This window comes from Nesoenas mayeri, assembly GCF_963082525.1.
Source record: "Nesoenas mayeri genome assembly, chromosome: 2".
Classification (NCBI taxonomy): domain Eukaryota; kingdom Metazoa; phylum Chordata; class Aves; order Columbiformes; family Columbidae; genus Nesoenas; species Nesoenas mayeri.
The window spans coordinates 37,802,298-37,817,083 of record NC_137543.1 but is presented as its reverse complement, the minus strand read 5'-3'; the positions used below and the strand labels follow the sequence as shown (position 1 = coordinate 37,817,083).

The 14,786-nt window shown below is 36.2% G+C and overlaps 1 protein-coding gene across 1 annotated transcript in view; it reads right to left on the bottom strand.

The window, feature by feature from the left end:
• ARMC1 (armadillo repeat containing 1) overlaps nucleotides 1-14,786 on the bottom strand; it is a 31,960-nt gene extending 17,174 nt beyond the window's left edge. The window contains exons 1-3 of the mRNA XM_080340567.1: nucleotides 14,643-14,786; nucleotides 12,338-12,538; nucleotides 8,068-8,159 (exon numbers count right to left, since the gene is read on the bottom strand). Coding sequence (XP_080196693.1) covers nucleotides 8,068-8,159; nucleotides 12,338-12,511 — 266 coding nt within the window. The 5' untranslated portion in view covers nucleotides 12,512-12,538; nucleotides 14,643-14,786. The remainder of the gene's footprint in view (nucleotides 1-8,067; nucleotides 8,160-12,337; nucleotides 12,539-14,642) is intronic.

Below are 14,786 nucleotides of genomic sequence, written 5' to 3'. Positions count from 1 at the left end.
ACTTAGCTCATTGCTCCAGTCAGTTTCTAAACAAAGAATAAACTGGTTAGGATATTGGGCAGAAAAAGTTCTCAAATATGTGTATTTTTATTAAAGTTGTTTTGTACTTAAATACAAAACACTCCAAACAATTATGATTGTCGCCCGCTCTCTGTCAAAAAAGCTACACCAGAGTAACGCCTATTCGCTCAGTAACAGGTACTGAAAACTCTTCCAGGTTTAGGAACCTATGACTTGGTAACGTGGCTTTTCAGGTATTGTACATAAGCCACCACTCTAGAACTTAGGCACTTCAATAGTTGGGTAATAGGCCATAAAACCTGCACTACCTTGTCATTATATTCTTCAGCCAGTCATTATAAACCAGCTGAAGGCCATGATTTTGAAGGACTTACAAATAGTCTCTAAATCTCACATTCCATAAATGACCAATTAAAAACACTGCATTAATGATTACTTTGTTACTTCACTACTTGTCAACGAATTAATTTGGAATTCGCTAACTACCAAGAAAATGAAATATTTTTATCTAAGAAAAAGGAGGAGAGAAGCTGTTGAAATGCAACAACTGTAGTGGCAGAGACGTACCAAGAAAGCCGTGCAGTAACTGCAAGCGCTGCACAGAAACCAATAAAAAAAGTAGCCGCTCCACTGCTTCACTGAGTGTACAAATGTATTGAGATAGTATCCTAAAAGCTATTGAACTAATATTGTATTGAACTGGTACACTAAAAAGTCTGTGGATTTATAGTACCTGAATTAAACTGAGACAGACATCAGGTAATTAAAAGCCACTCAATCAATCCCAATACTGATGCCAGATACCAAATGGAATATTATACGGCAAAAGTAGTAGGCTGGAAAACAAAAAGTGAAACAAAACTGTATTGCTCACTGCAGTCAAAAGACTGTAATAGAAATTACACACACATGATAGAATGAAAAAGATACAAACACACAAAAGCCAAATCTAGAGGTTGACAACCACCCAAACCATTGAGTACAGAAATGGTCCTGGTCATATAGAGCTCATTAATAAAGTAAGTTGCGTGCAAGAAGCAGTAATGGCTTTGCAGTATCTCTTTGACTACAGAGAGGTTCTGAGATTAGGAAAACAAAAACAAACAAAAATGAAAAACACACAAAAAAAAAACCCACCACACCAAAAAACCACAACAGATGAATAAGAACCCAAATCAACCAAACAAAACAATCTGCCAAAAGTAAAATGATTAGAGGACATCTTGTAGGGCAAAGGGCAGACCCTTCTATTTAGTCACGCTTTATATTTTTCTCCATGACCAGTTCTACACATGCAAGCAAATACAATAAACTCATCCGAAATTGCAGCTCTCACAATAAACCTTTAGGACAGTCATTTATGTGACTAGTAATTTCTATTAACTGCTGCAAAATATAAATCCACAGTAATATTTCAACATTTAAATTACTAGTTACACTTGAATGGTTGGCAGTCGAGTCTTGGACTGTTCTTACAAACAACATGCATATTTCCAAGCCTTTAAACCTTATTTTGTTATCTCACAAAAATCATCAGAAACCCCATCATATCATCATGACTTAAGTCCAGGTTAATACCAACACTGTAAAACTAAGATATTACATAATTTCATTACTTAATGCCTCTTGTGTTTTACTTATTGCTAACATTTATCCCTGTGTCTGCATCTCTATGTCAAGATCATGACTTCCTATGCCCTTGATAACGCTAAATATCCTATGCGAATACAGAAAGAGGTCTGGAAACATTTTAAAAACGATTGCTGAACTGTGAGAAAGTCTGAACTCTCGTTAGTTTGCCATGACCCACAAGCAAAAAGGGCAAGAACTTTCTACCAAGTCCATGCCTTACTGACCTAGGTAGCTCATAGCACTGATCCCATTCTCTCCCCTGCCCCTCCAACTCCCTCCCACATAAAACAAAATCTCTTCCAAATACCAGGAAGTTGTTTGATAGGCAAAAGGGGCATTTGGCCACTTAGAACAAATGACATGGTATATTTAATGAGGACATACTGATGCTTCCTATATTTCCTAATATTTCATTGGTTTGGGGTTTTTTTTTTTGGCAGAGGATGCTTTTTCAAAAATAACTTCAAAAACCCAATCTATTTCTGAAATGTGTAAGATTAACAAAATATACCACAAAAACGTTTCTTAAAGAAACTAGGGGTGGGGGAGGGGGATGTCAAGCCACTTTGCTTAACAATGCTGAATAAAACAGCCTGCAGGCGTCTTCCTGCTATGACCATCTATTATTAACAAGCACATTGCTACAGCACTGAATAGACTGGAGCCCCATAGCTCAAGGAGACACACCAGCAGCAAACGGTATAATTTTCTAGAGGCACTTACCTTCTAAAAGACAAAAATGCAACAAAGTGGGTAAAATAAGGAGGCTTGGAAAAATATCAGGAAAGATAAGGCCAGGAGAGTTACCTTGGAATAGACAGATGTGTGTATTACTCTTGTTCTAGGTAATACACTGCAATTTAGAAATAATTACTAAAAATAAAGGGTTTGGAACCTCCTGCTCACAGGAATATCTAAGGCATACGATAACCATGTTTTTTCTCCAAAATCACAACTTCTCAGTACAGAATCGCAAGTATGAGAGTCCAAAAATAATAATGCAGCAGGATCATGCTTCCCATTATCCCATCTCAACCATTTCTCAATGTTGAAAAATCAACATACCAAGGATTACAAAAATAACATTACTAAGCGATTCAAGTATAGAAAAATAAAATCTCTACAGTCTGTAAAAAGCTACTTCTTTCTACTTTACAGATCAGAATTTAAGTATTCCAATCAACAGCATAAATGTATAAATGCAGTAAATATGAAAAAAATTACATACTTTTTTTAGGTATAATTTCTCACAAAGTATTACCTTGAAGCCAGTTATGATATGGTAACATCCCCTTCATCATCAGGTATCCCTTTAATATAGTTTGCTTTCTTGCTAATTAATACATGGCCTTTGTCTTGTCTTCCCTCAACCATTCTTTCTCACAAAAGGGAATAAGTAGTGTGTCACACAACAAAAAGGATAAAACTCCTATGATACTACATCCCGACTATTTTAATTTCAGCAAATACTACCAAATACTTGGCTTTTTTCTGTAAGACACCATAAATTCAAACTTTGCTGGTTTCAATGAATAATTACATTTTCAAAAATATAGGTAATTAAGACTACCAAAAATTAAAATTGAGTAAGAAGTCAGCAATTATAGACTGAATGTATTTTACCAGATCTGCAAGGGACTCTAATTAAACACATATTAATTGCCCTAATCTTCTTAGGCAAGTAATAAATTGGAAGAGCTGATTAATGCACTGGATTTAGTTCAGCTTATTAAATCTGACACCCTGGCAAAGGAAGACTATCTTGAAAGCTCTTTTAGCCAAGTAATTGGAATTTTACTCTCAGTAATTTGCCATTCCATAATAAGAGCTATTTAGTGTATTGACTCTACATCAGGTTTGGGTTTTTTTAATACATGTTAGTTACATTTAAACAGTACCATTATGCTGCTCATAAAGATTATGAAAAATTATGAACTTTGACCTCTACTGTCCATCAAAAGTCACTTTCACTCCGAACACAAATTAGTGTATTTCCTTGTAGGCTATAAATCCCAATTAATTTTAATTTTAGACGTGGCTAATAACATTTTATGAAGTCCATACAGACACATTAAGTCCTCCATACAATTCATGAAGCCAGCAACCAAACCAGCTTTCAATATTAAATAACTGCTGATGACTGTTGGAATACACCCTAGGAGCCTCAATTTATCCTCTCCTTTTTATCTATTTATGCAAACACTTCTACACATACACTTACATGTAGTCAGTCACCTGGTAAGGGAGTCAAATGTTTTTGTGATAGCAATAGAACAGTATCAGCCATAAAAAACAAACAAACAAAAAGTTTGGAAACCTGCAGGTAGGTATTTTAAAGTCTGATTTCTATTCAACACAGCTACTACTCTCAGCTTAGAACACAGAAAGATGCATGAAGCTTCACTTAAAAATAGGCAGATGTGGATGGACAAATAAGAAATCTCCCCTACTAAGGAAAAAAAACCAGCAAGTATAGAATAGGGCAATAGAAATTTTTATCCTTGAAAAATGTTTTGAAGTATTCCATGTAACTTGAACAGCTTCTCATATATCCTAGAAAATGTGGAACTGTATAAAGCCTTTCATATGAAGTATTTCATAAAGTTATACATGTTCCAAATCAAGTTCAGTCTGGAAAAAAAAAAAAAATCTTAAAAGTATAAATATCTCACAGCCTTCAAATTTTTATGCTGTACTCCTCAGAGCTGACATTTCATATTTCTGCTCTGGAGCCTATAAGCTCCAGTCTCTACAACTAAAATCTGTTAATCTTCTGTTAGCAAAAACTAGTTTTCATACATCTTGAAAAATTGCTGTCACAGTGAACCTAAAACCTATCCTTTGCCCCTTGGTGAAATGTAGTATCAACTAAGGAGTAAGCTGAATATTCATTTTAAACAGCAAAATAATTTTCACAAATGAGCTATAATGCTTATTTTGAGGAAATACCAAAAAGATTATCAGATAATACTAGGGGACTGATAAGTCAGGAAATGAGACAAGAAGGTACCTCAAAGAACTACAGTTAAACCTTGATGTCTCTCAAACAGTTGCTACCCATTTTCCAAGATGCAGTACAGAGTTTAATTTACTGTTTATCATTGGATAAACAGGTGGCACTCAATTTCAACTCTCACCCTCAGTAGTCTTCTGGAGGAAATAGTACTTTACCTTCAGAATAACAAATTCAAACAAGTGCAGTATTCTTCTTGCACTGGTTATGTATTACTTGCAACAAAAGGGCTTTTAGCCTATGCCTGAGGCTCCCATGTACTATTACAAGAAACTGTAAGCAGCAAACCAACTCCAACTATTTTCCAGTTGATGGCATCAACCATTTTAAGATATGTTAGAACAGTTATCTGTAGGCAGATTACAAGAAATTCCACACCTGAACTTGAGGTCTGTAGTACAGAGACCTTCAAGGTTTATAAAAGACACACACATGATGAGAAAAGCCCTCATACTTCAGGATTTACATAACTGAGAGCAAAAGAGAACTGGAATTCTAAATAAGCTCTTGACTTCCTAAGCACACTGTCAGTTCAGCACTCCTGAACATCAACTTAAGTTTGAAATAATGACAAATATTCAGTTCACGACTTGCCTCTGTGCACACCAGCTCCATTTCATTGCTTGAAAATACGTAACACAGTGGCTGAATACAGTTCCTCACAATATAGTATTATAAGTGAGAATTCAATGAAAGTGAACAGAGAGAGTTACATCATCTTCAATGAAAGGGGAAGATTCAGACCACACAATGTGCTTAACCTGTTTAGAGCAAAAAAACAGTGACAACAACTTCTGGTCCAAAAGATGCTGAGTTCTGTCTCACTTGAAAGAACTGTGCAATAACTATGAAAGTAAAATACTGGGAGAAGTTCATCTCTCTTTGTATGATTTGTTTGCATTTTTATAACACATCACCTAAAAAAAAAAAAACTATATATATATATATATATATAAAAGTATAAACCCCAAATTAACTTATGGGAATAATCATAAGACCGTAGGTTAGATAAAGTGATGAGCTAGATATTCAGATTCTGGAAAGTGCACTGGAATGCACAGCATGAAGTCATTAAGACCAAAGTATTTATTACTGCATTTATTAGCATTTAGTTCCAGTTCAAAGGACTACAATATCTTCTGGTAAACTGAAATTGCATTAAAAGCTAGAATCTGCATTTTGTAAAGCAAATCTGAAGAAGGTCATGACCTTGTTTTCTCCCCTACAGACTTTCCATAAAAAAAAAAATCACAACCCCAAACCACTGGGTTTTAATGACAAAAATAATTCTACATCTATCTTCTCAGCACTTTTCAACCATCTTTCTCCATATTTCTACAGGCAATACAAAACTTAGTTTCAGCATTCCTTGTCAACTTTAAAGCCTAAAATCCTGACAAGCACATGACAAAGTCTTGTGTTTGAAGATGTTATATATTTAAATTTTCATGATATCACACTTTCCAAATGTTACAAGCATACAAATCAAATGTATGTTCTTACTCTTGCCAAAGAGCTCTCTAGAAAAAAAAGAACACCTAGAAGATTTCTAGTTTTTATTCACTTCCCTCTCCTTTTCCACGTTTCTGAACTTTGTACTCTTTTGGTCCTTGTAATTGAAACATATTAAAAATTTGGTCAAAGAGATTTTCGTAAAGTTCTTTAAACAAAAGTTTTAATTATGACTGTTTTCCAAGTGGTATTTGTAAGCTGCAGAGACCGAAAATGAACTACCATTCTCCTTTCAACAACTTCTTAAGGATGTCTCTGTGCTCTAAATAGGTGTAATATATACTAAAAGCAAGTTCTGCTGAAATACGTGCTTCTGTTATTACCTAAATATTTCAGTTCTTATTGATATTATAAAAGTAGCAATTAGACTTGTGTATATTTTACCTTAATTACGCCTGTCCTTAAAAAAACTGAATACTGTAAGACTTAATTCAATTTTTCCCCATACATCCTATTAAAAACACCTACCATTTTTAAAAGTTGTAATTACTAAATTATGCAAAAAAATTGAGAACTATTCAGTTTTGAATTCTAGTCAGAGCTCATCATCCTATTTAAGACATTTGTTTTAAAACCTTGTGTTTCAGGTAACTGGCCAATAACAAGATGATATTTATGCATAATGCTGAATTTCAGGACAATACACAATCTTGTTAGTTTCAGCAGAATTAGTGAGGTACTTATATAGTTTTAGTCTCTCTGTTAGATCACACATCACAGAGAACTTGCGAACAGACCAGAATTTCCCCTACAATTCTTCAGGTTCACACCTTCAGATTTACACCTTTAGATAAGAGATACACAACAAAATATACACCACCAAAAACTGGAGGGGCTGTGGGATGAAGGGACTAGCAAAGTCTAGCCTTGCTTTTTTTTCTCCAACAGAAACTTGTAACTTAATAGCACAAGTGATACATTAGAGATTCAACTAACATATTAAAGATTCAAAAGCTTTCCACTTGAATCTTTAATAGACAATTTTATTTGTGTTTTATCCTTTTCTAAATAATTGTTTTAAACCTTCATCTGAGACATCTCAGTGCAACAGTATGACTTTTCCCTCACAGAACAGCCCCTCACACCTGAAAAGTCTCGTTAACTGGAGTGCTATCTGTGTGTAAAATAATCACCTTTTGATAACTTGATGACAAATTATTTTTTGCTATGACAGACTGAACTTTGAAGGAGGTTGTTTGCGCTTTTTTGCTTGTAATGATTCATCCTAGTTCATCATACTAATTTCTATTGATAAGTGCACATGTGCATCTTCTCCAGTGTGCATATATCCGCACATCTTCCAGTATTTAAGACTCAATGCTTAGCAAAGTGAAGAAAATCCTACAGTTGCAAATTTTAAGAGACATAACCCAGCTGACACATTCTACAAAGAAATTAGAGACCACTACAAACCTGGCTAACTTCTATGCTACCTGCAAGATGCTTCAACACAGAACTACCAATACATACCTTCAAATATACATCAAGACAAATACAGTACATATATGATTTCCCTTCCCAAAGGTGGGATTCAAATAATAAATGTGGCAGATGCCAACCAATTTCATTAAATGCAGTGGCACAAGGCACCCTTATACAATGATGACAAGGATTATAAGAGAAACCGAAGGGAAGAGACAAAATTAATTATCTGTAAGAAGTGCAAGAAACACATTGTTTGGCAAGTGACTTTCAAGTGAAAATTTCTTGTAGACTACAGTCTAATTACTGTGCTATACTATAAAATGAAAACTATTAATTGCTTGCAGCCACTTCAACAAAGAAGAATATTAAAAATTCACTATACAAATTCATAGTCAAAGTTTTATTTTCCATCATTATGTTATGTTTACACTGTCTTTGGAGTCAACAGCCCATCATAAACTTACTTTTGTATTACATTCTGCAAGCTGAGCATCATACCCAATTCACTTTTCATCTTTTCTCTGTTGGCACGGCACTCTGCCAAATAGCGGAGAGCCTGAAAAAAAGATGACCACAGTAAATCAGCATTATGTCCAATATATTACTATTCATTTTTATTAGTGTACATCTGTAAAACATTCACAATGTGAGTTCTAGTGAAAAGACAAAGAGTATTATCATCTATGGTAAACATTAACAAATTGTTTTATTCTCATAAATACACAGAAAACATAGAATAGCTAATCTATGAGAAAAGGTTGAGAGACTGGGTTTGTTCATATCCGCTAAGAGGGTCTAAGGGACAGTCTAACAGCTGTATACAACTACTCAAAAAGCCTTTACAAAGACAACCAAGCCAAACTTTCCTCTACAGCAGCAGACAATGTAACAAGGGGGAGTAGCCACAAACTGCAGCTTTGAAAGTTCACATCAGATATTACAAAAAGGTAGTTCAACACTGAACTAGTGGGACTGCAGAATCAATGAGACAAAGCTACAACTGACCTGATTGAATGTTGGTGACAGTCCCAACTCAAGCAAGAAGCTGAAGTGAATAAGTTCCAGAAGTCCCTTCCAACAAACATTTATGTGATCTGAGATCTAAAGGTATTTTTATACACTATGCTTCTGGTATAAATTCCATCAATTCTATGGGCTACACTCACACTGGAAAGCTCACTACCACAAAGTTTCTACTGTCCACAGAAAGAGGTCTACCACATTAATAAGCTTCTGAAGACAAATTGTAATATTCATCTCTCCATGCAGGAGTAAGAATATAAGCAGCAGCAAGACGCTTAGATTATTGTTACCTAAAATGTGAATTTACACTTATTTGTTGCCCAAGATTTTTTTACTTTCAAGGTAGACACTTTGCACAACTTTGCATTGCTGACTCCAGTCAGCAAACGTATATTTGCATGATCCTCCAAACTCAACACTCTTCTAGTTAAAACGTCAGTCCTTCTTTCCACAAGACATCTCTCTATTGATAGTACTGACAAAGTTTTCTTAGAAGGAACCTCCAAAGGTGTACTGTGCATTGTGTTTTAATCAGTGTTTTATTGATGTAGGTACAAGAACTGCACTTGCAAAATCCTGCAATACACAAATACAACAGGTTATCAAAAGGGGTTTGTGATTACAAGGTTTAGAAGTGCACCAATTATTTAAAAATAGTCATATAACAGCTACATTGCTCAATAGCTGCTTTAAAAATAACATGCTCCTTAATCCCTTCAGAGACTGAGAGCTAATTATCTGGTTGGTTTTTTTTTCTAAATCATCCTCAGCACATAGTAGGTAAAATTCAAAACCATTCTATTGCCTTTAAGAAAGTCTGGCTGCTGTCTGGCATGATAAAAACTCTAAATGTGAATTTTGCTATTTCATAATGTGGATCAGTATCAATAATTGCAGTTTACAAATGTTGTGTATGTATTTATTTTCTTACTTTCCAACTATGGGGAAATAACTAAATAGCTCTGAACTACTAACTTCCTTATTTAGACATGTATCCTTACTGGTGGAAGTTTCTCATTTTTACTGGTCTCTGGTTCAGTCAATTTAGCAAGGATGTAACGTTGCTGGACAAAGAAAAAACCCATTCTCTTAATGGCTAATTATTTGAGTCAAAACGTAGACAGTCTCTTTTCCACCTGTTGCATATTTTTTTACACACAAATGTAACTTCTACTCAATCAAGACCAAAGACAAAGTTATCAGAACAACTTAAGTGACCGGACTTTTTAACACTAAGAAGCCTTATTTCCCATTTCCCCCATAGGAGATGCAAAAGTCTGCATCTTCAAAGAAGTGAGATCACTGATGTTTATTAAATCAGCGTCTACTGAAGGCATAAAGAAGATTACTATTATAGACTTTGGCTCAGCCTCTGTTCAGCAAAACACTAAGCTCTCAAGTAATTTCATTATAATCAACAGGACCATCTCCACACTTGGAAATAAACATACAATGTTGTCAATCTTAATAACAAAACACACCTTTGATGTTTTATAAGTGAAATGTTAATATAGCTTTTTAACTTCAGAGTCCAATTTTTGAAAATTTTAGTCCAAATTTAAGAGAGGGAAAAAAAGTAGTAGTATTGCCTGTGTTACTTCTGATGTTATATTTAAAGCATTCAAAACTTTTAGCATTTGAAGCGTACCATAAAGAGTTCCTGGAACCAAACCTACAGAAAACTATACAAATACGTACCACTTCTTGATCACATAGAAGAAAGTACTGAAAGAGCACATGGGGAGGAAAACACCCTCTCTGACACATTCTACAACATAGCAAAAAAGTTAAAAAGGGAACTATTATGAGTCATATAGATTATTTATATTTCCAGCTATGGGAATCACAGAATAATACAGTAAGAAATTTCAAGTCAATATTGTACATCCTTTTGTTAGGTACGAATTCAGTGGCAAATAATTATATTTAATTATTTCCATTCAAATGGAACTTCTTTTTGACTAATGGGATGGCTAAAAAACAAAATAAAACAAAACAAAACAAAAAAAACGCCAAACCAAAAACAAAGCAAAAAGACCTTTATGAATGGAAGAATATAAAAAAATAACGTTATCAGCAAAGATATTAAAAGTTACAGAACCTAAGAGGTTCAAAAACTAATGAACATATGAGTCTGAGTAGCAGCCTAAAACATGTTTTCACAGAAAACTGATCCATTTCTGACCGTAGCCAGGGTCCTGGGATATAGCATGGTCTCCTCTAAATCTTTATTTCTAAGCTACTCTAACTGCAGGTTATCACCACATGGAAAAACACAGCTGTCTCCCCTTCCTGCCCAACAAGATGCCCTTACAACACAACTTGAATAATATCTGGGGCTGTGGAACGACACTGCAAACTGGATTAGCCCTCACCAGTCGGACAAAGTCAATCCTTTTTATGTAGAGCTAATTTTTATAACATGATCACACACTGATTACAGTATCTTGTCCAGGCAATGAGCATATGCAGCCCAAAGGAGCAAAGGAACAAAAAAGAGAGCGAGACATCCAAACAAGATCCTCTTTCAAGACCAAAACCTAAGGTAACTGCACTGGAAAGAAAATCAATGCAACATATTCCCAAAAACTGTAATCTAAACCTAAAGTTCTCCCAGTGAAGAACATTATAGTCAGGCAAATGCTATGGCAAGGCCCGTCTGAGAAAAAATGAGCAGGACACAAGTCTCCTGGATTATGTGACCTCATTCCCTGAACCCAGAAGAGTATCAGAGACACTGAAGTAATTCCAAGTCCACTGATAGCCACTGTGAAAGTAAAACAAATTATAAATACAGAGTTATGGTACACATAGTTCTTCATATTATAAAGAATAATGTATAGTTGCAGGTAAAAGCCAGAGCTCTTTATTTATTCTTTAGTTTCACATTGTTTAGAATTCAATAATTACATAAAAACAGAAGAGCACCACATAAATTTTAGTAACTTCAAAGCTTATCAGAAGAATTGAATTAGACTTTTAACAAAATACTGACTTTTGTCCTGTTTCTAAGCAAGAAATACACTTTTAAAAGTTACTATTTAGATTCAGGATGAGAAATCGGGACTTCAGTGTTTATGATTAAGAACAAGAAGAAACAGACAGAAGTTGTAACAAGTTGTATTAGCTATTAATAGATTTTGGTTTGTTTTCTGGGGTTCTGGCATTGGTTTTGTTTGTTTTAATACCATCTGGGTGGTCAAATTCTGGAACAGGGTGACAGGTTATGGAATCTCCATCCTTCAAGGTGTTCAAGACTCAAGAGGACACAACCCTGAGTCATGATCTGAGGACCCTTCATTTGAGTATGGGATTGGAATACATGACCTCTGGAGATCACTTCTAATGTAATTTTTTTTTTTCAATATGAATGCCAAATCACTGTGTGTATTTACCAAGCTCCATTACTTCATCTTAAGAAACAGATTTAAGGATGCTTACCTCCCTCCACACAAAAAGTGAAATAGCTGTATTAGGAAAAAAGTGCAAAGTAAATGAATCTCTTAAAAAAAATCCCATAAATTCCCCTGCAATAGTGTGTCATTGCTAAAGAATTTTTGAAATACATATTTTCAAAAAACCCCACATACAATTAATATCAACAAAACATAAAACCACATTTTATTTTTTAAACTTTTACTTGTTTTAAAACATATTAACAAAGTTACAAAATGTCCTACTGACATACAAACTTATCTCCAGAACACTTACTAGTAAAGCTGAATGAACAACTGGAGGGTTGGGATGGTCCAAAAACAGAATGAGACCTGGTAGGCATCCTTGATCCTGAACAATGGCCCGTCTGTTCAGTGGGTCAGCTGCTAGATCTCGGAGTTGGTTAACTACAGATAGTGCATCAGGCTCCTCACTCATAGTAGAATTCATTTTTTCTGCACCATGCACACAAAACACCTGCTTAAACAAAAAAAAATCTCTATCACTAATACTGTAAAATACAACCACAAAGGCACTGATTTGTTATAAGAATAAAAGTATAAAAAAAACAAGGACTAGAATTCATGGAATGTGGATGGAATTGGTAAGGATGTGGATCTTGAAATTTGTAAACTAGAAACCTAACTTTCTATGCAGAGAACAGGTAGGTTTGGTTAATAGTATTGTGCTATGTTTCCTACATATAGTCTCAGACCAGTCAGCCTTACACGGGTGTATTTGTTTGGGGTTTTTTTATACTACTGACAAATACTTCCAAGAAACTTCACAATAAGGCACCCTAGAAGTCCAAAAACATCCTTCTGTATAAACATGTAAAGTCAAAATACGCATTTCAGAGTACCTTTAGCAATAATCAAATTTTACACAAAAACAAGCAAGAAAAGACAGGAAAAGATTAATACTGCACCTAGAACAGTGAACGCTAAATTTTAACCTGGGTCTGTATACCAAATAACTAATGCCATACTCATTCCAAGGCAAAAAGAGTTTTAGAGGGTGGGTTTGGGTTTTTTCTTCTCACTAGTACCCACACAATAAAAAGAAAGCAAGCAGGTCAGGCCTTGCTCCAACCGAAGTCCAAGCCACCATATCAATTTCGAAAGACACGTGTTAGCTTGAGAGTATCAGATTTCAGAGTTGTTTAATAAAGAATAACTACTTAATAGGCAACAAAAACATAAGTTTACTCAGAGAAAAAGCTACATCTTGGTGCAAAAAACTGATTTCCTCCAAAAGACTGATTATATGCCTCTGAAACTACTAAATGCTAACTGTGATACTGGTGTTACCAATACCAACTCAAGCAAGTAACTTTTCTTAAGACACTAATTATTCTCCTACATTAAAAAAAAAAGTGTAAGTGGTCACATTCATTTAACATCATTTCCAAACAAATAATATTCTACAAACATTATATTGTTTTCTCACTGAAGGCAGGCCTTTCAGCAACACAAATTAATTGTACTAAAAAAACCACCAAACCTAACCATGAATATGCATTTTGCTTATGATTATTTCTGACATTTTTCACATTAAAAAAATGCTGTTTATGTCTACGTCACTGGTCCTTCCTTCAGGAAAGAGTGCTAATGTGAAAAGTACATGCCATGGATTAGTCTCCAGGCTATTGTTTTTATTATCACAGGTCCAAAAGAGATCAACTGGGATATATAGCAGCCCAGCCAATAAACAATGCAGACAACTCAAAAAAAAACCCTAAAACCACTGATAAAGTGTTATGAATTACTTTTCATAGTTGGCAAAGGAACTTATTCAAAACTTAAAAATCAGCTGTAAGTCAAAGTTTCTGACTTCCAGTTCTGTCCTGAGCACCAAATCATTCCTACAACTCTCTCCAACCTGATCACCTTTTGCATTTTTCCCTTCAATCTCCTGAAAGAGGATGAAGACAAACTTTAACCCCCTCCTGTCCTATAAGCCACACTCATGTCCTCCCTAGGCCATTTTCCCTCACTCCTCAGCCACAACTGAGAAGACAACTGAAGTCTATACCTCCTCCATCATCTACAACAGCTAATCATGAAACCTAGGAGTCCCGAGTATTTTTTATGAAAAAAAAAAAAATAAGCTGTTTTAAAAGTTTTAAGAAGTTATGCAGAATTTGAGGGCCTAGCAGATATGTCAGTCAGGTGCCTGCTCTTTTCTCCTCCTCGCAGCTCTGAGATCAAAGCTTAACAAAGGCACTGCAGACCTCCGTTGTCCGTCTCCCTTTCTGGTCTGTGTCCTCGCCGGGGAGGCCCGTGAGAGGCACCGCCACAGCTTCGCACCTCCCGTGTCTCGCTGAGCGCTCTCCAAGCCAGCGGCGGAGCTGATAGGCCGGCTGAGACAAGGCCCCAGCACTCGGCTCCACGCCCCCTTGCTCGCTGGACGCACAATACTCGAGCAACCGGCCGGTGTGAGCTCCTGGACGCGGTCAGGGAAGGTAGGAGAGAACTCGGCCGCCCCGCCATGGCCCCCGCCGCACGCCCATCCCGCCCTTCCCCAGCGGCCCCCGCTCCCGCCTCCCCACCGCGGCCCGTTCCCCTTCCCGGCCCCGTACCGTCGCACAAGAAGAACCCGCCCGGGCAGCTCAGCCCCGCGCCCCCATCGCCCGCGGGGGCGGCGCGGCTGCGGAGGGAGCAGGGAGGCCGGGAGCAGGGAGGCCGGCGGCAGCGCCCGCCGCACACACACAACCCGCCAGGGC